Source organism: Rana temporaria, chromosome 1, assembly GCF_905171775.1.
Source record: "Rana temporaria chromosome 1, aRanTem1.1, whole genome shotgun sequence".
NCBI lineage: Eukaryota > Metazoa > Chordata > Amphibia > Anura > Ranidae > Rana > Rana temporaria.
This window is the reverse complement of record NC_053489.1, coordinates 407375898-407400545: the sequence shown is the minus strand read 5'-3', so window position 1 is coordinate 407400545 and position 24648 is coordinate 407375898. Positions and strand designations below refer to the sequence as shown.

Genomic DNA, 24648 nt, shown 5'->3' with positions numbered 1-24648 from the left:
CGGAACAGAGCGTACCATCTTTCCCCTCCTTCGTAATTACCGTTATAGTAGCTGCTAGGGCTTCCCTGCTCATTTCATATTCGAATCCCAGCCCATTCATGTATTGACACAGTCTAGGGATCAGAATATTACAAACATTTTTGAATAAGAAAGCTGTAAACCCGTCGGGGCCTGGGCTTTTCTCTGCTGCTGAATTTTTTAACGCTCTACTTATTTTTTTCTTCCGTTATTGGCTTGTCCATAGTTATAATGTTTCGGTGGAGGTCTCTTCTTTCCGACCATTTGGTTTGCGAAGTAGTTTCCTCAGGGTACAAGATAGAAATTCTCTCTTGTCCGCCAAACAGATTTTTCCCCTCCAACCTCCGGCTTCCTCCGGGTCGCCTGAAGGATCTGTCAGGGGCTGTCCAGGATCTGCTGGTCAGAGGAGTGATTGTGCCGGTTCCCGCACAGGAAAGTTTTCAGGGGTTTTACCCCAATCTGTTTGTAATCCCCAAGAGGACGGGGTCCGTCCAGTCCTGGACCCCAGGGCCCTCAATTGCTTTGTCAAAGTACACAAGTTCAGGATGGATTCTATGCGCTCAGTAATAGCGCTCCATCAGGGGGTTTTCCTAGCGTGCTTGGCCATCAAGGACGCGTACCTGCACATCCCCATATGTGCAAAACCCCAGAGATTCTGCGTTTTGCGATCGGAGAGGACCACTTTCAAATTGTGGCTTTCCCGTTCGGACTGGCCTCGGCACTGCAGGTTTTTACCAAGGTGCTCGCCCCGATTCTGGCCCTGTTGCGGCAGCGCTATCGTGGGATACCTGGACGACCTTCTTCTGAGAGCTTCCTCAAGCTCAGAGTTAGAAGAGAATGTGTCTATCACCTGTCAGACCCTCCGAAAATTTGGTTGGCTGCTGAATATCCAGAAGTCAGTACTGGTACCGTCTCAGCGGCTGGAGTATCTAGGGTTGGTCCTGGATTCTTCGGAGGCAAAAGTTTTCCTCCCAGCAGAGAAGTTGCAGACTCTGCACTCTGTGGTGCAGCGGTTGGTGACCCAGAAATGGGCGTCGCTTCGCGTTTACATGAGAGTACTGGGACTGATGGTGGCCTCTTTTGAGGCAGTGCCGTATGCCCAATTCCACACTCGAGTTACATTGTCTCTGGATTACCAGATTTGGGTGAGTCGACTGACCAAGTCCTCCCTAGTGTGGTGGCTGACGTCTCCGGTGCTCCGGACCGGGAAATCGTTTCTGCCGTGTCACTGGACAGTGATCACAACGGATGCCAGCCTCTCCGGCTGGGGGGGTGTCTGGGGTGCCCAGTCAGCCCAGGGGCATTGGACTCAGGAGTCCCATCTTCCGATCAATGTACTGGAGCTCCGAGCGATCAAGTGTGTCTCTCCAAGTGGTCTCTGGGCCTACAAGGCCGACCGGTCAGAATCCAGTCCGACAACGCTACAGCCGTGGCATGCGTCAATCAGGGGGGCACACGAAGCTCGGCTGCAGCAACGGAAGTCGCGCACATCCTCCGGTGGGCCGGACGCTACGTTCCAGCTCGGTCGGCGGTGTACATTCCGGGGGTGTTGAATTGGCAAGCCGAATATCTAAGTCGCCAAAAGCTGGACCAAGGAGAATGGTCGCTACACCCGGAAGTGTTTCAGGCTTTGTGCCAGAAATGGGGCACTCCAGACGTGGACCTACTAGCGTCCCGTCTCAAACGGAAGGTGTCATGATTTGTGACCAGATCGAGGGATCCGTGGGCGGACGCGTCAGACGCGCTGGTAACGCCTTGGGGTCTACTGCCTAATATATATACGCCTTCCCTCCCCTGCAGCGTCTTTCTCGCCTGCTACGCAGGGTGGAAGCCGAGGGGATACCGGCAATCCTAATCGCCCCGGATTGGCCGCGCCATCCCTGGTACGCGGACCTGGTGCGTCTGGTGGCAGACGTTCTCTGGCGTCCACCCCTGAGAGAAGACCTTCTGTCACAAGGTCCTATCTTTCACCCTGCTTTACATGTGCTGGCTTTGACGGCATGGCTGTTGAGAGCCAGGTGTTGAAGGACCGAGACCTGTCGGGCCCGGTGATTTCTGCCATGCTACGGGCACGGAAGTCCACTTCACGAAAGATTTACCATCGTACATGGAAGGCCTATATCTCTATGTGTAAAGAGATGAAGTGGCACCCCCGTACAAACGTGGCGTCCCGAATTTTGCTGTTTTTACAGCGTGCAGTGGATCAGGCTCTAGCCTGGAGTACGGTGAAGAGTTAGATCTCTGCTCTAGCTGTCTACTTTCAGCGACCCTTGGCGTCGCACTCCCTGGTGAGTACGTTTGTGCAGGGGGTCCAGCATGTGGCCCCTCCTGTGCATCCTCCGCTACCTCCATGGGACTTGAATTTAGTTCTTTTGGCGCTTCAAGAAGCTTCGTTTGAGGACATTCGGAAGATCCTCTTGTTGACTCTGTCTCAGAAGGTTTTTTTTTCTGGTGGCAATTACTTCGGTCAGACGAGTATCTGAACTGGCGGCCTTGTCTTGCGAGGCTCCCTACTTAGTAATCCATAAGGATAAGGTGGTGCTGCCTCCGCAACCATCATTCCTTCCAAAAGTTGTTTCGGCCTTTCACATTTAATGAGGACATTGTTCTTCCATCCTTATGCCCTCAGCTGAAAAACTGAGGGAGACCACTTTACATTCCTGGGACGTGGTTCGAAACCTACGGGTGTACTTGTCTGCTACGGCTCAGTTTCGGAGGTCGGACTCACTGTTCGTTTTGGTGACTAGTCCTAAAAAGGTCTGGCGGTCTCGTCGGCCACCATTTTGAGATGGATCAGACAAGTCGTGCTCCAGTCCTATGCCCTAAAGGGGCGGGCGCCTCCCTTTCAGGTTTCGGCGCATTCGACCAGGGCGATTGGTGCCTCTTGGGCTTTCCGTCATCAAGCGTCTGTCTTACAGATTGTAAGGCAGCGACCTGGTCGTTAATCCACACCTTCTCAAAATTGTATAAGGTGGAGTTGAGTGCATCTTCGGATGCCTCCTTTGGCCGCAAGGTTTTACAGGCGGCAGTTTAAGGTTGAAGTTCCTCCGTTGAGGAACTCTGGTTTGTTTGGGGTGAAGCCTGGTTTGCTGTGTTTTTCCCACCCCTCGCGATTTTTTTATTTTTTGCGCTATAAACAAAGAGCGTAAATTTTGAAAAAAAACACTTTTTTACTTTTTGCTATAATATCCCATTTTTTTTTAAAACAATTTTTTTTTTTATCTCAGTTTAGGCCGATACGTTTTCTTCTACATATTATTGGTAAAAAGAAAAAATCGCAATAACCGTATAGTGACTGGTTTGCGCAAAAGTTATATTGCCTACAAAATAGGGGACATAATTATAATTTTTTTTTTTTTTGTGTTTGTTGTTTTTTTTTTTTTTTTTCTAGGAATGGTGGCGATCTGCGTATAAATTTTTTTTTTTGGGACTGCAGCTTTATAGCGGACACTTTTGACACATTTTTTGGACCATTCACATTTATACAGTGAACAGTGCTATAAATATGCATTGATTACTGTATAAATGTGACTGGCAGGGAATGGGTTAACCACTAGGGGGCGGGGAAGGGGTTAAATGTGTAGCCTAGTGAGTGTTCTAACTGTAGGGGGGGGGGTGACTGATCTGTCATATGACGTCCTGTCAGAACAATAAGGTATTCCGCCCGCCGTCATTTGACGGTGTGCGGTTGTAAGGAGGTTAATTTCTGCCTTTATTGCGTTTTCTAGTCTCATTAGCATCTCATTCATTTCCCCTTTCGTTGGGATTTGTGTGTCTGTTCTTTGCTCATCCAGTCTACTGATCTCTTGTTCACTTTCCATTGTTATGTCAGCATTTGAGTGGTCTGATCCTCCTTCTTTAACCCCACTATTTTTTTCAATTTTCTTAATTCCTGGACTCCCCTCCTGAGTCATGTATTGCTTAATCGTACTAGTTGCTGTGCTGTTCTTAGGGGTCTTTGGGGCAGTGCCCCTCGTAGCCCCTTTCATGTTGTTTTTAAGGCTCTTCTTCGCTTCCCCAGTTTGGAGAATTTAGGGGCGCCTTGCAGTATTATTTACTCCCCAGCTCTTTTAAACCTAATGGTTTAGCCTCTGAGTATATGGTTTCTGTATCCCAGTTTGAGTTGTCCCACATACACTTTAAGCCCTTAAATTCTAGGTGGCAGAGTTATCGTTTACCAGCATTAAGGTTATTTTAGACACACTCACTGGGCAATAAATCACCCCCCTGCTGGAGTGCCCCTATGTCACCTTCCGACCGATAGTTGAGGTGGGTGTTTATCTCACCTCATCCAAAATAAATCCCCCCTACGTATATTAAGCCTACATATGCTGCCTACTGTGGACTGTTATCGCAAACAGTAGACTATAAGTTAACTATAGAGTCTTGTACTTGTAGACATAAAGTCACTTAGCCCTCCAGCAATCAAAAGTTCATCAGTTCTCACTTCTATTCCTTATAGGCCATCAATCTCGGACAGTAATACTCATGAGAATTCATTTAATACAATGCATTTGCGGCAGCCATGATTTTACACAATATCCTCGCTCAGGGGTATATCCACTCCATGCCTTTAGCCCATCCGTTACAGATGCAGAGTATCCTATATCAGGGTTTGCTCAGAAGATTCATTTATCACAATGCATTTGCAGCATCTAGGATTTTACACAGCGTCCTTACACACGGGCATATGCATTCCTTTAACCCTTCAATCATGGATGCAGATTGTCTTACATTAGAGCCCTCTTTTTTAAGTCCAGTAACCCCCGGGTACACCTTACCCAAAAAAACTTCCGTTCGTCTATGCTGACAGCAGTCCCTTTTCGATGGGCAGACTTTTAAATAGACATTTAGGTTTTACCTGGTCCAGCCGGCATTCCACCAGGGGGAAGGAGAGGGTGCGGGGCACAGAAGGGGGGGGTGGGAGATCCAGGCCGGGGATGGCTCTCTGGCGCGCCTCCGATTGATGTTACCTCGGCGTCCTAGGTGCTGTTCCGACTGCTGGGGGGGGAAACGCGGCTATGGCTTGCGTGCGGATGCTTCGTTGGTGGCATCGCAGCCTCTCACACTGCGTTCCGGACACTATTCTCCGCGGAGCTTCTTGTACCTCGGACGGCGGCACGGTCAGGCCCCTCCCTCACTACACGTGCATCACGTCCTCACCATCTCCAGCTCCTGCGCCCCTATAAGTGTTAAACACACTTAACCCATCTTCCTACATATTGTGTAATCTCTGTGTCTCACAAAACCAAGTTTTTACAATATGTGTATTTCTTGTCTCCAAAAAACATGAAATGCTCTCACATTACATTAAATATCGTGATTTTTTTCATCAAAGTAAATATTTGTGAGAAAGAAAAGTGAGAGATATGTATGTATGTATTTTAGGGATGTACTGATACTAGTATAAGTATCGAGCATTTCCCTGAGTACTTGTACTCTGGGAAATGCTCCGATGCTTCACCCGATACCTGGGCAGTCGGTGTGGCAGGTGAGTTGCAAGCACTGGTCTGCCCCCTTTTCAGCTGCTTTAGTTAGTTATACAGCGGTGATCAGTGCTTGTAACTCCCCCCAAAGCCACACCGATCACCGCTGACTGTCCCTGTATCCCCCTCCGTGCTGCTCAAGGGGGAGAAATGCCTGACCGTCTGTTCATACAATGTATGAACAGCGATCAGTCATTTCCCCTAGTGAGGCCACCCCCCCCTACAGTTAGAACACACCCAGGGAACACACTTAACCCCTTCCCTGCCAGTGGCATTTTCATAGTAATCCAATGCATTTTTATAGCACTGATCGCTATAAAAATGCCAATGGTCCCAAAAATTGGTCAAAAGTGTCCGAAGTGTCCGCCCAAAAAAAATATTAATAAAAATGCCATAAAACTACCCCCTATTTTGTAAACGCTATAACTTTTGCGCAAACCAATCAATAAACGTTTATTGCGATTTTTTTTTTTTTTTTTTTTTTTTTTTTTTTTTTACGAAAAATATGTAGAAGAATACGTATCGGCCTAAACTGAGGATTTTTCTTTTTTTATATATATATATATTTTTGGGGGATATTTAATATGGTAAAAAAATATAATTTTTTTTCAAAATTGTTGCTCTATTTTTGTTTATAGCGCAAAAACTAAAAACCGCAGAGGTAATCAAATACCACCAAAAGAAAGCTCTATTTGTGGGGAAAAAAGGACGCCAATTTTGTTTGGGAGCCACGTCGCACGACCGCGCAATTCTCAGTTAAAGCGACGCAGTGCCGAATCGCAAAAAGTGCTCTGGTCTTTGACCAGCAATATGGTCCGGGGGTTTAGTGGTTAAAAGGTGAAACTAATATATAAGATAGACTCATTACATGCAAAGCAAGATGGTTCAAGCCGTGATATATATATATATATATATATATATATATATATATAATTTAAAAAATTTGAATATTCATGTATTTCACTAATGTAACTTAAAAGGTGAAACTAACATGAGATGACTCATTACGTGCAAAGCAAGATAGTTCAAGCCGCGCTTTGTCATAATTGTGGTGATTATGGCTAACGGCTCATGAAAACCACAATCTCAGAAAATTTGAATATTGTGAAAAGATGCAATATTCTAGACTCAAAGGGCCAGATTCACGTAGAATTGTGGTGGCGTAACGTATCATAGATACGTTACACTGCCGCAAGTTTTCATCGCAAGTGCCTGATTCACAAAGCACTTGCGATGAAAACTACGCCCGCGGCCTCCGGCGCAAGGCGGGCCAATTCAAATGGGCGTGTGCCATTTAAATTTGGCGCGCTCCCGCGCCAGAACCAACTGCGCATGCTCTGTTTCCTAACTCCCGCCGTGCTTTGCGCGCCGTGACGTCATTTTTTCGAACAGCGACGCGCGTAGCGTACTTCCGTATTCCCGGACGTGTTACGCAAACGACGTTAAATTTTGTCGCGGGAACGACGGCCATACTTTAGACAGCAATTTGATTGCTGACTAAAGTTAGGGCACCTAAAACGACGACTAACTTTGCGGCGGGAAACTAGACTAGCGGCGACACAGCGAACGCGAAAATCCGTCGGGGAAACGCCGTAACTCCTAATTTGCATACCCGACGCTGGTTTACGACGCAAACTCCCCCCAGCGGCGGCCGCTGTACTGCATCCTAAGATCCGACAGTGTAAAACTATTACACCTGTCGGATCTTAGGGATATCCATGCGTAACTGATTCTATGAATCAGTCGCATAGATAGAAACAGGGATACTACGGCGTATCAGGAGATACGCCGTCGTATCCCTTTTGTGAATCTGGCCCAAAGTGTCCCACTCTAATCAGCTAATTAAGCCATAACACCTGCAAAGGGTTCCTGAGCCTTTAAATCATGGGTCCTCAAACTATGGCCCTCCAGGTGTTCAGGAACTACAATTCCCATCATGCTCAGTCATGTCTGTGAATGTCAGAGGTTTACAATGCCTCATGGGATTTGTAGTTCCGCGACAGCTGGAGGGCCGTAGTTTGAGGATCCCTGCTTTAAATGGTCGGACAGTCTGGTTCAGTAGGAATCCCAATCATGGGAAAGACTGCTGACCTGACAGTTGTGCAGAAAACCATCATTGACACCCTCCATAATGAGGGAAAGCCTCAAAAGGTAATTGCAAAATAAGTTGGATGTTCCCAAAGTGCTGAATCAAAGCACATTAATCACTTAAGGACCCGCGCACGACTATATACGTCCTATTTTTGAAGAGGGGTAGCTCGGTAACGGCAGCAGCTGCTGCCACAACCGAGATATCCATCTCTTCACTCGCCGGTCCTTTAAACGATAATGGTGGTCTGCATGGTGGATTCGCCGCAAGATCAGGGTTGGCGGCAGGAGAGGGGCCCTCCTCCCGCTGCTTTCCCACGCCCTCCACCGCTTACCGGAGGCAGCGGCGGAGGCGATTGAGTCCTGTCTCCTGCTTGGCTGGGATACGAGTGAGGGCAAGATGGCCCCCACCCGTCTCCATAGCATAGCAGGGCGGAAGCAACGTCAAAACGTCACTTCCACCCATACTTCTTAAAGGCACATTTCTCTTCCGTTCATGGATGGACACAGCAGCCTTTGGCCTTAAGGTTATATCCGCTTCCTTCCAGGAGAGTTAGGCAGAAATACAGCACTTAAAGTGTTAACAACTTCTCTTCAGTGCAGCTCCTCCCAGGGGGCATGGTTCCCCGGGTATAACCCACACCCTGCTCTAGCAGCCTCAGTTTTTCTCTGCCTAACGTCAGGAGAGGACAGGACCTCTAGCAGTGGTCATCAAAACTGTCCTGCAGGGCCCACTAACAGGCCAGGTTTGCAAGATAACTGAAATACATCACAGCTGATATCATTTGCTCCTCAGTGATTGCAGTATTCTAGACTGCATCTCCCCAAGGTAATACATAAAACCTGGCCTGTTAGTGGGCCCTGCAGGACAGGTTTGATGACCACTGCTCTAGAGTCCTGTACTCTGGAGATTTTTTTGCGATTTTTTTTTTTTTTCGCTTTTATTGTTTTGTTCCTGCATTTTTGGATCCTGAGATTCTTCTTTCAACTGCCGACTTGGGTGACAGGCTGGGTCTTGACTCTTGTAGTCCCCCCATGTTCGGCCATCGAGCGTGTGCCGGCTCTCAGCTCAGCTTTGGGTCGTCCACGACAGGCCCCATTGCTCCAGGGGCGGCCTGGGGAACTTCATGTTCCAGGGAACACATATGACCGGTCTCTATGGCTTTGTCACAGTGTGTCTGGCTGACAGCCATGCCGTTAGTGGACGTTGGTTCTGTCTGGGATACCTCCAGCCGGTGGTCGAAGGACGGGTAAGTAGTGGCCCCTTGCTCACGTAAGGTGGTATGGCTGGAATTTTCCCCTGGGAGGTCGACTGAGGGTTCACCCTGCTTTCCTCTCTCCCTTATTTCCTCTCCCTCCTTCCCCATTTGGGTAGCGGCTGTGAGGGGGGGCCTTCTGGGTTCTCTTTATTACCACGGGATCAGTGTGTATAGCGGGGGCTGTGTGTGTTTTACATACAGGTTTGTGTGTGCTGCACTGGGTGCTGTGTGACTATGGGTATTTTAAACTGCGCAACTACCGCCATTTTTCCGTGGTCGCAGTTTATATGGCTCGCGGCCATTTTCCTTTAGTCCTATGGTGTTTTTTCCTCATACGGTGGCCATCTTAGATTTCTATTGGCCTCGTGCAATTGTTTTAGCGCTGCAAAAAGGCCGCAAATCTCCCTGCGGTGACAGACGCAGCGCAGCCGGTTTTAGTGCACACCTCAGCTCTTTCTCAGCTCACGCTGCACCGGGGGGGGTGGTGAGTTCCCTGGGGGCCTCTACCTCTGTTGTAGCAGCCGGGAGATGACCGGTGGGTGGTTCTGCCTTGCAGTTCAGGGTGACACAGCGGTGGGGCATTATGGAGCCTGAACCAGGTACTTCTGCCCCAGCAATGCCTGAGTTAACCTTTGGTGCCCCTCCCCCTGCCACGTCTGTTGAGGCTATGTCGGCTGTCCTGGAGGCGTTTCTCGCCAGGTTTGAATCGGCTAGTGGCCAGAAGGGGGGTAAAAGCGCCCCCTCCCTGAGCCTGTTTCTGGGGATGTCTCTGACACGGAATCGGGCCCTGCTATTGCTTCTGCCTCTGGTTCTGTAATGTCAGATGATGCAGGCTTAACCCACGCGGACAGTGACGATGGCTCTGCTTCAGGGTCATTTGCTGATAAGGAATTTGTTGGAGCTCTTATTTCTGCGGTGTGTGATACTCAGAAACTTGAGGATGTGGCGGAGGCATCTGATGTGCCAGTCCCTGTTGGGTTCCGCAAACCGCCACGTACCGCAAAAGTGTTTCCTTGTGTTCCTTATTTGGACAAATTGTTGTACAAGGAATGGGATACACCGCAAAAAGTTTTTGCCGTTCCAAAAAACTTTGCAACCCGTTATCCCTTTGAGGAGGACTTTTTGAAAAAGTGTGTCTCTCCTCCGTCTGTGGACCCTCCCGTGTCCAGATTGAGCAAGGCCACCACGTTGCCTGTGGAAGGGGCTCCTGCATTTAAGGACCCTGCTGATAGGAGAGTGGAGGCTGTGGCCCGCTCCCTCTTCACTGTAGTGGGTTCGGCTGTGAGGCCGGTTTTGGCCGGGACTCTGGTGTCACAGACTATGACCGAAAGGGCGAAGCTTCTGCTGCAGGAGCTGGAAGAACAGGATGCTTCCGACACCTGTAAGGACCTGGCTGAACAATTGGTTAAGGGTCTGAAGTTCGTCTGTGAGTCGGTCCTGGATATGCTCCCCTTGCTTTCCAGGGCTTCCGCCTATGCGGTGGTATTGCGCCGCCTTGTGTGGCTAAAATGCTGGTCTGCGGACCAGTCCTCAAAAAAGGCCTTGGTGGATTTGCCCTTTAAGGGTGAGCGGCTTTTAGGGGCATTCCAGGATGACATCATTAAGGATGACACAGGTGGTAAGAGCAAGTTGCTCCCACAGTCTAGGAAGGGCAAGGAGCCTCGCTGTAAGCAAGGGCCCTCCTTTCCTGCTTCCCAAGCGTTTTTTTCGTGCGCCCTCCACTGTGCAGCTCGTTTTGCACAGAGTGGTCTCGATCCACGTCTTCTGGAGTCCCTCTGCGGCTGTCTCGATGACTCCCCTCTTCTGATAACCCCCTCTGGGAAGCGCTCTCCCAAGGGGGGGGGTTACCTTATGGGTGTGCTCCCGAGTCCTGTATTTGGCGTCCATAGCTGCCGACTGCAGGACTCAGCCCCAACCCCCCGTCCCTTGTGTCATTGGAGTTAATTGACAAAAACGCAAGCCAATGGCTGCGCTGCTATCAATCTATCCAATGAAGAGCCAAGAAGACTGGACTGAGATCAAGCACGTTCTCGACGCGGGACTTTCGAGGGCTCAGGTAAGTAAACCAGGGGGCTGGGGGGGCCTGTAATAGTCAGGTGTTTTTTCACCTTGATGCATAGGATGCATTAAGGTGAAAAAACATGAACCTTTACAACCCCTTGTAATGTGTACATCTTTGTCAGCTTTAATATTACCCTGTCCATTTCAATGCTAATAAAAATTATTTTAGATAAAAAAAAACGTGCAGGCTACCCCCTTGCCACGAGGATACCAACCCACAGATTCTGTGAGCTGTGCTGGTATCAGAAGTTCTGTAGTGCTCCTAAAGTTCCCTGGCAGTTGCCTATTTATTTTAAGGTCCTAAAGAATATGGGCAGACCCAGGCACTAAAATGCAGGCAGAAAAGTGTGCTTGTACATGCATTTTTTTTTATTTTTTTTTTATCTGTTCTTCTGTAACCCACGTGCCCCAAATTCTGAGCCAGCAACTTAAATATTTACTGGTAGTGTTGGCACTAGCCCTGCCATCTTTGTCCTGTTAGCTGGTCGATGCTGAGAGATCCGGAGGCTCTAAAAATGCTAGGTATCTGGTTGTACTTGTAATTCACAGAACAGATAAACAACCTCGCAAATCAGAATTCCTGCTCTTATATACTTAAGGCCTGTGAATCTAACTATTTGATGAGCATACCAGCTGGGCAGCTATTATGTTTATAAGGAGAGATCAGCGATGGCAGATTCTAAATTTCTTTTAGCACAGGTTTCCTTTGTTATTAGCCAAACATGCTCTGCCTTGCTGCAATGATGCCAGTGCTTGGTTTTAAACAAGGAAAATGTATTGGTAGCAATTTAAAAGTTATCTTTTCCAGTGCTGTAGTTCCATTTTATTTCCTGTCACATTACTTTTTCTTTTTTTTTATTAACAATTTGCTGACTTATGACCTCATATGGTTATTCAATGCCTGCATGTTTAGACCCGTACAGGCCCGTGGCTTTGTGTAAACTGTTTTCTCTTTCTTAATAAGGAGATTTCTAAGTGCCTGGCCTTAAAAGGAACAGTACGAGACTGCGGATTTCACACTCATGTGTAGATTTTTTTTCTGTCTCGCACCGATGTATCAAATCTTGCATGTATTTGTGTGAAGAAGCACGTTGTTGCAAAGAGAAAAGTAAAGCTGTAGGAAATAAGGATCGTCTTTTGAATGTTTGTCTCTATTACATTGTGAACATTTGCACTGCCTAATTGTAGATTTGAAGCCAGGCAGCCATAAGACTGTAACCTTTTCACCGCTTGATATGTGCATCATTTTTTTTTACTCGGTGTGGTTTCCTAGTTTTGCATCACTAGAATGCACATTCGAGTCCAAGATTCTAAACTGTGTATAGATTAAAATCTGGGAACCTTGTAATTTTAAAAAAAAAATGCTGAGTTGAAAGAACACACATAAAAGCAAACGTGTTCTAAAAATTAATCCAGACCTGCCTCTGTGACAATTAACAAGGCCATTCTTTGTACCAATTGGCTTAAACAATATTCAATGGGTCGGAATAATCAATTGAATTGTTAACCACTTCCCAATGGCATCATGCACTTTGAGTGGGGATATCTGCATAATGCCTACAGCTACAGGCATCATCTATATATATATATATATTCTTTTTTTTTGGGCGATTCTGTGCACTGTAAGAACAACTATCTTGGTAGAAGCAGGGCTTTGCTTTCTCATGTCAGAGACTCCAACAAGGAAAACGGAGAAAATCATAATAGTGACATTACCAAATGAGACTAACAGTACCTTATATTAACATTGAAGATATACAGCTATGAGGCAACAAGCACAAGAGTGCATAAGCACCTTTTACATACCAGAAACAGCACTGCAATCTTCCAGATAAATTAGACATTTTGCAGGTTACTGCTTGGACACAATTAAAGGGGTTGTAAAGGTACAATCTTAGTGCAGTCCTCTTTCACTTACCTCATGCTTCGATTTTGCTTTAAAATGTCCTTATTTCTTCTGAGAAATCCTCAATTCCTGTTCTTCTGTCTGTAACTCCACACAGTAACGTGAGGCTTTCTCCCTGGTGTGGAGTGTCGTGCTCGCCCCCTCCCTTGGACTACAGGAGAGTCAGGACACCCACTAACACACAGCTGCTTTCTCTATCTGCAAATGGAGAGAGCGCCCTGACTCTCCTGTAGTGCAAGGGAGGGGACGAGCACGACACTCCACACCAGGCAGAATGCCTTGCATTACTGTGTGGAGTTATAGATAGAAGAACAGGAAGTGAGGATTTCTCAGAAGAAAAAAGGACATTTAAAAGCAAAAATGGAAGGATGAGGTAAGTGAAGGAGGACTGCACTAAGGTAAAGGTAAGCTATTTAGGGAAAAAAAAAATTATACCTTTACAACCCCTTTAACTGTTCTATATAATATACCAATAGGTAGATTCAGTAAGAGTTAGGCCGACTTATCAGTAGATAAGCCGACCTAACTCAGAATCTACGCCGACCTATTTTTAAGCGTATGCTCAAACAGAGATACGCTTAAACATATCTAAGATACGACGGTTTGCGCCATCCTATCTTAGGTTGCAATATTTTGGATGGCCGCTAGGTGGCGCTTCCATTGCGGCCGGCGTAGAATATGTAAATGAGTTTATACGCCGATTCACGAACGTACGCCCGGCCGCCGCAGTCAATTTACGCAGTTTCCGTAGCGCATTACAGGCCTAACGTTATTCCATCTAGTAGGTGGAATAACAATGTTAAAGTATGGCCGCCGTTCCCGCCGCGAGATTCGAATTTTTAACGTCGTTTGCGTAAGTCGTCCGCGAATCGGGATTTACGTTGTTTACGTCCACGTCGAAATCAATAGGCCTGTGTGGCGTACGTAACCGCAATGCACACTGGGAAATGTAGTCGCCCGGCGCATGCGCAGTGAAAAAAAAACGTCAAAAATGTGAGGTCAAGCCTCATTACCATCAAACACGCCCCCCTCCAAGTCATTTGAATTCGCCGCCCTTACGCCCGCCCGCTTTAGGCTACGCCGCCGGATATTAGCAGGCAAGTATATTGAGAATCATTACTAGCCTAGCTAATTTACGGCGGCGTAGCCTAAACTTTGCACTATTGTACCTGAATCTACCTACAAATCTTTACTTTTTGAGTTCAGGTGCAAAAATTAGACAAATAATTTCCACAAGGCTGTTGGCACTTTTAAATTACCATACTTAATCATACTTTACAAACTTTTTCATCTTTTATTTCACACATAATTTAAAAAAACATATAAAACACTAAATGGGACTCAAGAAGGTTCGATGTTTAGAAATTCATATTTCATAAAAGTTGTTCATTTTCAAATTTCCAACCCTCATCCCCCATTCAGCTCAAGAAGTGGTTCACAAATATTTTCATGAAGTTTTACTATCCTCAAAGGTATTCCTTTCTCTATTCAAAAGTGATAACTGCCATGGGGGAGAAGAACCCCCACATGCCGTCAGGAAGGGGGGGGGGGGCGGGATTTGGGAAGTTTTCAACCATGTTACATGTTACACTTTAAATATGGGTGTAACATTGTCTACAAGGAGTTAGCCTTTAACACCTTTAAGCTTATAGTAATGGCCAGAGGTACCATGTTTATATTAAAAATATTTCTCATTTTAAAGTAAAACTGTTTCTTTATGGCATTTAGAATATTCCTACTGGATAATATTTAAATCATGTTTGGAAATTACGACAGCATATAATTTCAATAAGAAGAATTGAGAGATACAGGATATGAATCTGGCTTCAATAATAATCACATACATTAAATTTTTTATTGAAAATATTAGAATGACAATTTTGTTTAGGTTACGCAACATGTCAAATTTTTAGACGCATTTCCTTTTTTCCCCGGTTGCATGAAGTCTGTTATCGATCATCCCATTGGATCGTCTATGTACTTAGACTCAGGCAGAGCTGTATTCCCAGTCATCCTCAGAAGACATCATATGCTAAGGAAATAAAGTGAAAGTACTGAGTATGTTAATTGACAAGCAAAAATCATTGCTTATATGTTAAAAACTTGTAAGAAAGAAAATTTAAAAATGTTGCGTGCGTATAATATATGTAGAAATATATACACACATACAGTATATTAATAGTCTATATATTTTAAAAGTTTTTTATAGAGTAGAGAACTGTTGAAACACTTGTAAGGTTTATATTGTTTTTGCTGTCTTTATTACTAGGACAAAAAGTGAAAGGAAATCCAAAATGTTATAGTCATCACTGTAACAAAAATTTGGTGGGCATTCTGATTATGTGACCGCTGTGATTGGCTGTCGCAATGGTCAAATGATCAGAAAGCCCCCAATCGCAAGTAGGCATCAGGAGCTTTCTGGTACCGATCGGCGGAACTTCCCTTTTGAGGTGAAGTTCCACTTTAGATAAACCTTTGTATATTGGCCCTATAGTGGTGTGTATTACACAGGGCTAGTGGTAGACAATTTTTTTTTTTTTCAAATAACAATTTTTTATTTATATAAGGTAGTTCACAATTTGTAGTAAAATACAGACAGTACAAAACACAAATAACGGGATCAATACGGACATGTAGCCAGGGGTATAAGTGCAAGTCCCGCCTGCAGTAACCGCAGGACAGGAGGAACCATTAGCCAATGGTGCTAGACTATTTTGCTCCCTAAGCAAGACCAGCTACTTGCTCCGCCCCCAAAAAAATAATTACAGGTACATTTGTTTGTGCTGAAGGGCCACCCCGCCGAAGTATATGTGCGTGGGGCAGGTTGGAAGCAGATATAAACAGAAGCAGCAGTCTTTTAATATAATAATTATATATCTCATAGGTGTGTGGGTGTTCACTCCCAAAGCTCAAACACTCTTGTATGCAGGAGAGGAAGAGTGTAAGACAGCGGCCAGTATGTACAGGAGACGAGTGTGGAGGGTATGAACGTGTGTAGGAGAGGAGTGTGGAGGGTATGACAGTGGGCAGTATGTACAGGAGAAGGTTGTGGGGAATATGACAGTGGGCAGTATGTACAGAAGAGGAGTGTGGAGGGTATGACAGTGGGCACTATGTACAGGAGAGGAGTGTGAAGGGTATGACAGTGGGCAGTATGTACAGGAGAGGAGTGTGGAGGTATGACCATGTGGGGAATGTCTGTGGGTGGAGGTGATTCACTTGGGGAAGGATGACTTTCAGTGGTGGTGTCTGTGGAGTTACTAGGGAGGGATGTTTGGGAGGTGGGGGATGAAAGTGACTAAGGAATAACGTCTGTCAATTGGGGGGAGGGGGGGGAGTAGGAAGATGCTGAGTGTGACAGCTGTCAGCAGAAGGTACAAGAAAAAATGTGATACTGCGCTAAACCAACTAAAAAACAAATGTAAATATATAAGCTGCAACAAAAATTGTGATATACACACAATATAAAATCAAAAAACAAAACAGATAAGTTGCGCTAACCAAAAGTGAATGAGGAATATCAATTTGATTGATATAATTAATTAGTGTCCATATACAAAAAATCGTGATTGATACAGTATATAATAAAAAGTTTATAAGTGAATAAATAGTTGAATGAAGTTGTGCCCGTGACTGAACACACAAAAAATCCTCCACCGGTGCAGTAAATGGATAAATGTCTATGAGCTTACCAGAAGGGCAAGCAAACAGGGCTTGCAGCTGAACTCCCCAGCTAGGGTCTTTACTGGAAGTACGGATGGTATTCCTCCAATGTAGGTGGATAGATCCGGGATCCGAGGAGCATGAAAATAAATGTGTAGGCAACAAATGGTGATGTACCGTAGATAACACGAATATAAGCACACCAAGGGAAAGCCTCCACCAAAAAGAATCACCGAATAAGGGGGACTCTTACCAGATAAATGTAAATAAGGAGCTTGTGGCCAAACCCAGCCAGGGCCTTTAGGGGTTAACTTCAGAAAGCATCAACCAAAAGCAAACGGCTCCCTCATACAGTATAGCCGAGTAAGTCACCATAAAAAAGAGGAATTCCACATAGTGATGTACCGTAGGGAAACAATTTAATATGGTAGATAACACTTACATAAAAACAGGTAAAATAATATAAATTTTGAGCCGGCCGGCTACTACGAACGCCCGTCCTCTGGACCTAGACGCAGCACGTCAAAGCGTCTCCTCCTCCCGACGTACGTTTCGTCGGGAGCACACCCGACAATTCCTACATTGATAAAACCCTGTAAAGGAATCCAAAAATGTCATCCTCGAAGGAGGTGGTTCTATGACATTAGGGGCCAGTCTGTGTCTCAAGGCTGAAACACCTCTGAAAATAACTTGTGGTGCAGAGGGTAAAACAGGACCAAGTATAGGATCATTTTGTAAAATGTGCCAGTGTTTTCTGACTAATTTCTTGACACTATGATGTTGAGTTGAAAAAGTAGTCAGAAATGGAACCAAGGATAAGTTCTTTTCTTTGGGGGGTTTTGTGATAAGAAGAGTTTCTCTATCAATAGTCTTTACCTCATCCAAAGTGGCCATAAGAGGGCCTAATGAGTATCCCTTTTCTAAAAACCTTTCAGTCAGGAGTTCACTCTGTTGAAGGAACTCCTGCTGATTAGTACAGTTCCGTCTGATTCTCAGATATTGACTCTTGGGTACAGACTGTAGCCAGGACTTGTGATGACAACTGTCGACTGGGATGTATGAGTTACGGTCCGTTTTTTTGAAATGAGTGGATGTAACAAATTTGTCACCCATGATAGAAATCTTCAAATCTAAATGCTGCCTCGATGCTGTAATGATCATTCTGTGGCGTCTATGCAGTATCTGCCTTGTTATGCGTTGCGGCTTCCGCGATTGGCTGTTTCCTGTCGCGTGTTAGCCGGGACTGTATCCATATCGAGGCTTGGTTCTTGTATTGTGTATATAAGCGCGACACGTCATTGCGTCGCCCGTTCCCCAGACGACGTCACATACTGACGAAACGTACGTCGGGAGGAGGAGACGCTTTGACGTGCTGCGTCTAGGTCCAGAGGACGGGCGTTCGTAGTAGCCGGCCGGCTCAAAATTTATATGCTGTTTTTACCTGTTTTTATGTAAGTGTTATCTACCATATTAAATTGTTTCCCTACGGTACATCACTATGTGGAATTCCTCTTTTTTATGGTGACTTACTCGGCTATACTGTATGAGGGAGCCGTTTGCTTTTGGTTGATGCTTTCTGAAGTTAACCCCTAAAGGCCCTGGCTGAGTTTGGCTACAAGCTCCTTATTTACATTTATCTGGTAAGAGTCCCCCTTATTCGGTGATTCTTTTTGGTGGAGGCTTTCCCTTGGTGTGCTTATATTCGTGTTATCTACGGTACATCACCATTTGTTGCCTACACATTTATTTTCATGCTCCTCGGATCCCGGATCTATCCACCTACATTGGAGGAATACCATCCGGACTTCCAGTAAAGACCCTAGCTGGGGAGTTCAGCTGCAAGCCCTGTTTGCTTGCCCTTCTGGTAAGCTCATAGACATTTATCCATTTACTGCACCGGTGGAGGATTTTTTGTGTGTTCAGTCACGGGCACAACTTCATTCAACTATTTATTCACTTATAAACTTTTTATTATATACTGTATCAATCACGATTTTTTGTATATGGACACTAATTAATTATATCAATCAAATTGATATTCCTCATTCACTTTTGGTTAGCACAACTTATCTGTTTTGTTGTCAGCAGAAGGTATGGAGAGGCATGGGGTATGTATGTATGTATGTATGTATATATGTATGCTGGGGGTGGAAATTGGTTAATGAATGATATAGGTCATCTGTGGGTTGGGAAATGGTTGGTCATTGATATAAGTTGGGGGGGGGGGGGGGGTAACATGGGAAATTTCAGGGAAGTAATGTTCTGGGTAATGATGAGTGTGGAATGGGCGGTGTGTGTCAGTGTTTAGGTCTCTTCCACATTTGCGGTAATGCTTACCACCTCCGAAAAGCAATCTGTGGTGGATTGCTTTTCAGAGGGTGGTATAGCAGCAGCTGACAGGCATTCAGGAGCTGCTACCGCTACCTCCTTGTGAGTGTTTTTACTTTCTGTTTAAATTGCTGAATAGCAGTTTGACATTGTGAGACCGCACTACAACTGTGAACCAAGCATTTGCGACTGGATGGGTAGGATTTGGGTGTATAAGCAGGGAGCTGTAATGAAAAATCACAGGTCAGCCCCACTGTTTCGTTTATGTAGGAGACCCCTTAGCCCCTTAGAGGTGTGTGTGTGTGTGTGGGGGGGGGGGGGGTGCAGTATAACATTTTTGGGCAGATATCTGTTAGCTGGAGGAAGAGGTGGTCTCACTGGCCCCTCCAGCACTGCCGTGAGATATACAGAGGCAATACTTGAAGCTGGCTGCAGTAGCACAAAGCAGCCCCTTTGCCTACAGACTGTCCAGCTCTTCGCACATTCATCCCCTCTCCTAAACATTGTGCAAGATCACTCCACCTGCCCCCTCTCGCAATAGCAATCCTTCTGCAGCAATCATGGGACTTTACAGTTCACTTAGCGAGGTATGGAGGGGTGGGGCTGGGGGCAGGGCAGAGCAAGCAGAGCACATCATACTTGCAATGCAGAACACTGCCGACTGCTGCGGGGGAGTCAGAGGCGGGGGGAAGAGCTTCAAGACCCGACACACATTTAATGTCAAGGGCAGGGATTCGGCAGCTTGTAATGGTACTTGGAAAATCAGGACACAGGCTGGGACAAAATCAATGTGGGCAGGTGATTAGGGTGTGCCTAGGCACGCCTATATAAGTGACAGACACTCAGCACTATGGTGGCAAAGCCGCAGAGTCTCGGGGAAGCCTGCGCTCTCCCTAGGCTAGGCAGCAGTGCTCCCCTTAGGCGCAGGATGCCCTAGACGGCTGCCTAGTTTGCCTAGCGGGAGTGCCGGCCCTAGTAATACATACTGTAAAGGTATTGTAAGTTTTATTTAATCTGTTTAAACTGTGCTAGAAGTGTGCAGGACTCACCTAGGCGAAGAGGAGAGGGGGATGATCAGCGGAACTTCGCTTTTAAGGTATGTAAATTGGCCCTATAGTGGTGTGTAATACATACTGGTATAATAAGTTTTATTTAATCGGGCCAATACAAATATTGTTTCTATTGGTATTTTAATTATTATATTACTATTAAGTCATTTGGGCATGGTAACAAAAAATGCCACTTCTCTATTACTACCTGTACTTACTTATGCCTGTAAGTTAGGGGTTTCTTCCGGGAACATGACTGAGAGTGATCATCTAGTCTTAGAAGGTACTGTTCAGAATTGTTTCAACCATAAATAGAATGTCGGTACCCAGCATAATCTGTACCACCTTCACCCCCCCACTCCCAAAACCAGTGATCCTCAAACTACCGCCCTCCAGCTGTTGTAGAACTACACATCCCATGAGGCATTGTAACACACTGACATTCACAGACATGACTATGCATGAGGGGAATTGTAGTTCCGGAACAACTGGAGGGCCATAGTTTGAAGACCCATGCCCAAAACACACATTTACACAAATGAAGGTCTACTTAATAAAAACATGTTGTTCTCTACCTTGAAAGATGGCAGTTACGAGTTATCACATAGGTTCCCGTGTAGGTCAGATCACAACGCACAGCATTATTAGTGAAATCTGATTCCAGGACTTGGAAATTGGGGTTCACAGAGACCTGAAATAATAATTTTGATTTGGTTTGTATCACATTATATAAATATAGGTGCATGTAGACAAAATACCTCCTCTACTCACTTTGAGGATATACTTTCCAGGGGGAACATCAGTTATATCAATCCACTGACAGTCAATATTGGCATGATATGTATCATAACATCCTGGGCTAAGCCCCTGAAATACAAGAACACAGTATTATTCTGGTTAGCATCTTGTAAGATAATCAACAACGATTTTATTTACAGGCATCATGCCGTACCATTCAAAGGCTATATACTCAAAACAAACTTTAATGAACTACATAAATCTATATATTTTTTAATATCGGGTTACAATTAGTTAAATCTCAGGCAATTTGCATCTTCATGAATGCCAGGAAGTATAGATTTGGCTATACAACACTTTCTGAAGAGAAAAAATCTGTATACATACCTTTTCTACAGGCAATCCGACCTGATCTCCAGCAGTGGAAGCTCTGATCCCATGCTGAGCTGTCAGCCACGACTTCGCTGCATGGGAGGGTGCAGAGGACGTGTCCGTCAACAGAAGCCTCATATTAACTCTATGGGTGACGTCACTCCCATTCATTTCAATCATTGGCGTAAAATGAAGGATGGATGGCCGCACTCCAAACCAAACAGGTTGTCTTTATTTAAACGAACAGCAAAAACATACCAGATCACAGCAACAGAAACAGGAGGATAACCGACGTTTCGCACTGACTTAGTGCTTATTCAAGACGTTGTCAGAACTGTACTCAGCAGAGTTTCCGCCGCTGGAGATCGGGTCAGGTCGCCTGAAGAAAAGGTATGTAGTATGGATATTAAGGGGAACCCTGCGCCAAATAAAAATAAATGGCGTAGGGGTGCCCCTCAAAATCCAAACCAGATCCTTCAGGTCTGGTATGGATTTTAAGGGGAACCCCACGCCAAAATTTGAAAAAATAATGGTGTGGGGTTCCACCCAAAAATCCAAACCTGACCCTTATCCAAGCACGCAACCTAGCAGGCCACAGGAAAAGAGGGGGGACGAGAGGCCTGGTACAATCCCCCCCTCCTGAACCATACCAGGCCACATGCCCTTAACATGGGGAGGATGTCCCCATGTTGATGGGGACAAGGGCCTCATTCCCACAACACTTGCCTGGTTGTTGCATGTGGGTAGGGGGCTTGCGGGTGGGGGGGCTTATCGAATCTGGAAGCCCCCTTTAACAAAGGGGTACCCCAGATCCCGGCCCCCCTATGTGAATTGGTAACAGGGTACATTGTACCCCTACCATTTCACCCAAAAAAGTGACAAAAAAAGGTAAAAAAACACACACACAGCTTGGGACAAGTCCTTTAACCACATGCCGACCGGGCCATAGCCGAAAGATGGCTAAAGCGCGGTCGGCTTATTCTGGGAGGGAGTCCACTGGCGAAGATCCCACTAACGCTTGACCACGTGTCTCTAGTGACGAAACGTTTGGGAGGAACGATGTTCTGACATCACTGCGTTGTGCGCCAGACCCGGAAGATATGGGCTGCTGAATCGAAGAGCTGGCCGGCTCAATTGTATTGTATATGTCTTATCTCACTTCTTCGATGTAAGTGTGCATTTTTATGTTACTTATTAAAAAAAATTAGGGGTTTTACGCTATGCCAGTCCCTTTTTTATGTGGTGCATCCGGAATTTCTACGTTGTTTGAGACATCTTCTATTAATGACCCCAGGCTGGGATATCAACCATATGCGCATATTGATCTCCTATAATTAGCGATCACATCCATCTGGTAAGCGGCTGTGTTATTGTTTGGTGGAGGCACTATCCTGTCAGCACTTTTTCCTGGACTATTGGATTCGTTAAACACTTGGGATATTTAAAGCGGATATCCGCTGAAAAAAAAATATTAAAAGCCAGCAGCTACAAATACTGCAGCTGCTGACTTTTAATATCGGCACACTTACCTGTCCTGGAGTCCAGCGCCGTCCGCAGCAGAGGACGAGCGATCGCTCATCACTCTGCTGCCCCCCCGCCATCCTCGGTGAGGGAACCAGGAAGTGAAGTGCTCCAGCTTCACTGCCCGGTTCCCTACGGCGCATTTGCGCAAGTCCTGATGCGCCGTGCTGACTGGCTCCCGCTGTGTTCTGGGAGCCAAGTGTTTCCCAGAACACAACAGGGGGGACGGGAGGTGACGTCCTGCCCGCAGTCTACCTGCAGACTGTGTGGCCGGAAGTGGGTGCAAATACCTGTCTTTAGACAAGTATCTGCACCCCCCTCCCCCCTGAAAGGTGTCAAATGTGACACCGGAGGGGGGGAGGCTTCCGATTCGTGGGAGTGGAGGTGGAGGGTGGAGCTCCGCTTTAAGTTTATATGGACACCCTGCATTAGCATTTTTTTATATATTCAATTTTTTTTACCTTTGACGCTATTGTTAAAAGTATTCCTAAGAATTTTTTTTTGGTTTGGTCACACGGATTGCTATTTATTTACTTGATAATTTTCAGGTTTCTACCTAATTTAGGAATTAACCCCTTCTTGTTATCTTATTGAGGTCTCACAGACCTATTTACAGATACAATTTTTTTTTCCACTCAGTCTGTGTTTCATATTTTATTTGATATTTATCTAGCACTTCATTGTCACTAGTGTCACATTTTAGCTTACAACAGCACAGCTCTTCCTTTGACCCACTAAATTAATATCTGCATTGTATACCACACTGCGTACCCCCACTGTTAATCGAGTAGTTGATAGGGCTAGAGCCCACTGGGTAGGAGATATCGGCTCTCTAGAGGAGTCAGAATGGGACGAAATACTAGAAGGCACAAAGCTGACCACCTAGATTCTCTGACCGATTTAACTCCACAAAATTTCTAAATATTGTTTAAATTACAGCCCACTATGTCCTAGATGTGCTGGTCATTCCAGTACTTTTTTTCATTTACATAGTTAGTCAGGTTCAAAAAAGACACAAGTCCATCTAATTCAACCAAAAATAAAATGCATCAAATATATTTAATGTGGATCTGTCCTGATATTCAAGCTTACTGGGTGCAAATGATTAAGTTCCTACATGACCACATGGGCTCCCCACTCCAACTAGATCCTAAGGCCGCGTTCACACTAGTCCGACAAACGCTCCGACATTGGGAGCTCATGTCGCATGACGTGTGAAAATTAATGTTTCCCTATGGGAGCTGTCTTAACTGGTCCGACACATGTCGGACCGACTTTGAAAATGCTCCCTGTACTACTTTGGTCTGACTTTGATCCTACTTCCCTCCATTGAATATCATTGAAGTCGGATCAAAGTCGGAACGCTGTCTTGCATGCTCCGACTTTGGCATGCGACATTTACTCTGCTGATCTTGAGGGGGAACTCCACGCCAAATGTTAACTAAAAAACCGACATGGGTTCCCCTCCAAGAGCATACCAGGCCCATGGGTCTGGTGCGAATTTAAAGAGGAACCCCTACGCCGAAAAAACGGCGTGAGGGTTCCTCCAAAATCCATACCAGACCCGTATCCGAGCAGCAGACCGACAGGTAAGAAAAGGGGATGGGGACGAGCGAGTGCCTCCCCCTCCTTAACCGTGCCAGGACGCATGCCCTCAACATGGGGAGGTAGGTGCTCTGGGGCAAGGGGGCGCCCTGCGGCCCCCCACCCCAAAGCACCCTGTGCCCATGTTGATGAGGACAGGGCCTCTTCCCGACAACCCTGGCCGTTGGTTGTCGGGGTCTGCGGGCCGGGGGACTTATCGGAATCTGGGAGCCCCCTTTAACAAGGGTGCCCCCAGATACCGGCCACCACCCTAGGTGAATAAGTATGGGGTACATCGTACCCCTACCCATTCACCTGGAGGAAAAGTGTCAAAAAATACCTAACACACTACACGGCTCCCATAGGGAAACATTCATTTTCACACGTCATGCGACATGAGCTCCCAATGTCGGAGCGTTTGTCGGACTAGTGTGAACCTGGCCTTAGGATCTAGTTGGAGTGGGGAGTCCATGTGTTCATGTAGGAACTTAATCATTTGCACCCAGTAAGCTTGAATATCAGGACAGATCCACATTAAATATATTTGATGCATTTTGATGCACTTTTTTTTGGTT

At 45.8% G+C, this 24648-nt stretch overlaps 1 protein-coding gene across 1 annotated transcript in view; it reads right to left on the bottom strand.

The window, feature by feature from the left end:
- Positions 1-14092: 14092 nt before the first annotated feature.
- Positions 14093-24648, bottom strand: part of LOC120913806 (histone-lysine N-methyltransferase SETDB1-A-like) — a 36405-nt gene continuing 25849 nt past the window's right edge. Inside the window, exons 5-7 of the mRNA XM_040324049.1 lie at positions 20630-20725; positions 20434-20549; positions 14093-14850 (exon numbers count right to left, since the gene is read on the bottom strand). Coding sequence (XP_040179983.1) covers positions 14844-14850; positions 20434-20549; positions 20630-20725 — 219 coding nt within the window. The 3' untranslated portion in view covers positions 14093-14843. The remainder of the gene's footprint in view (positions 14851-20433; positions 20550-20629; positions 20726-24648) is intronic.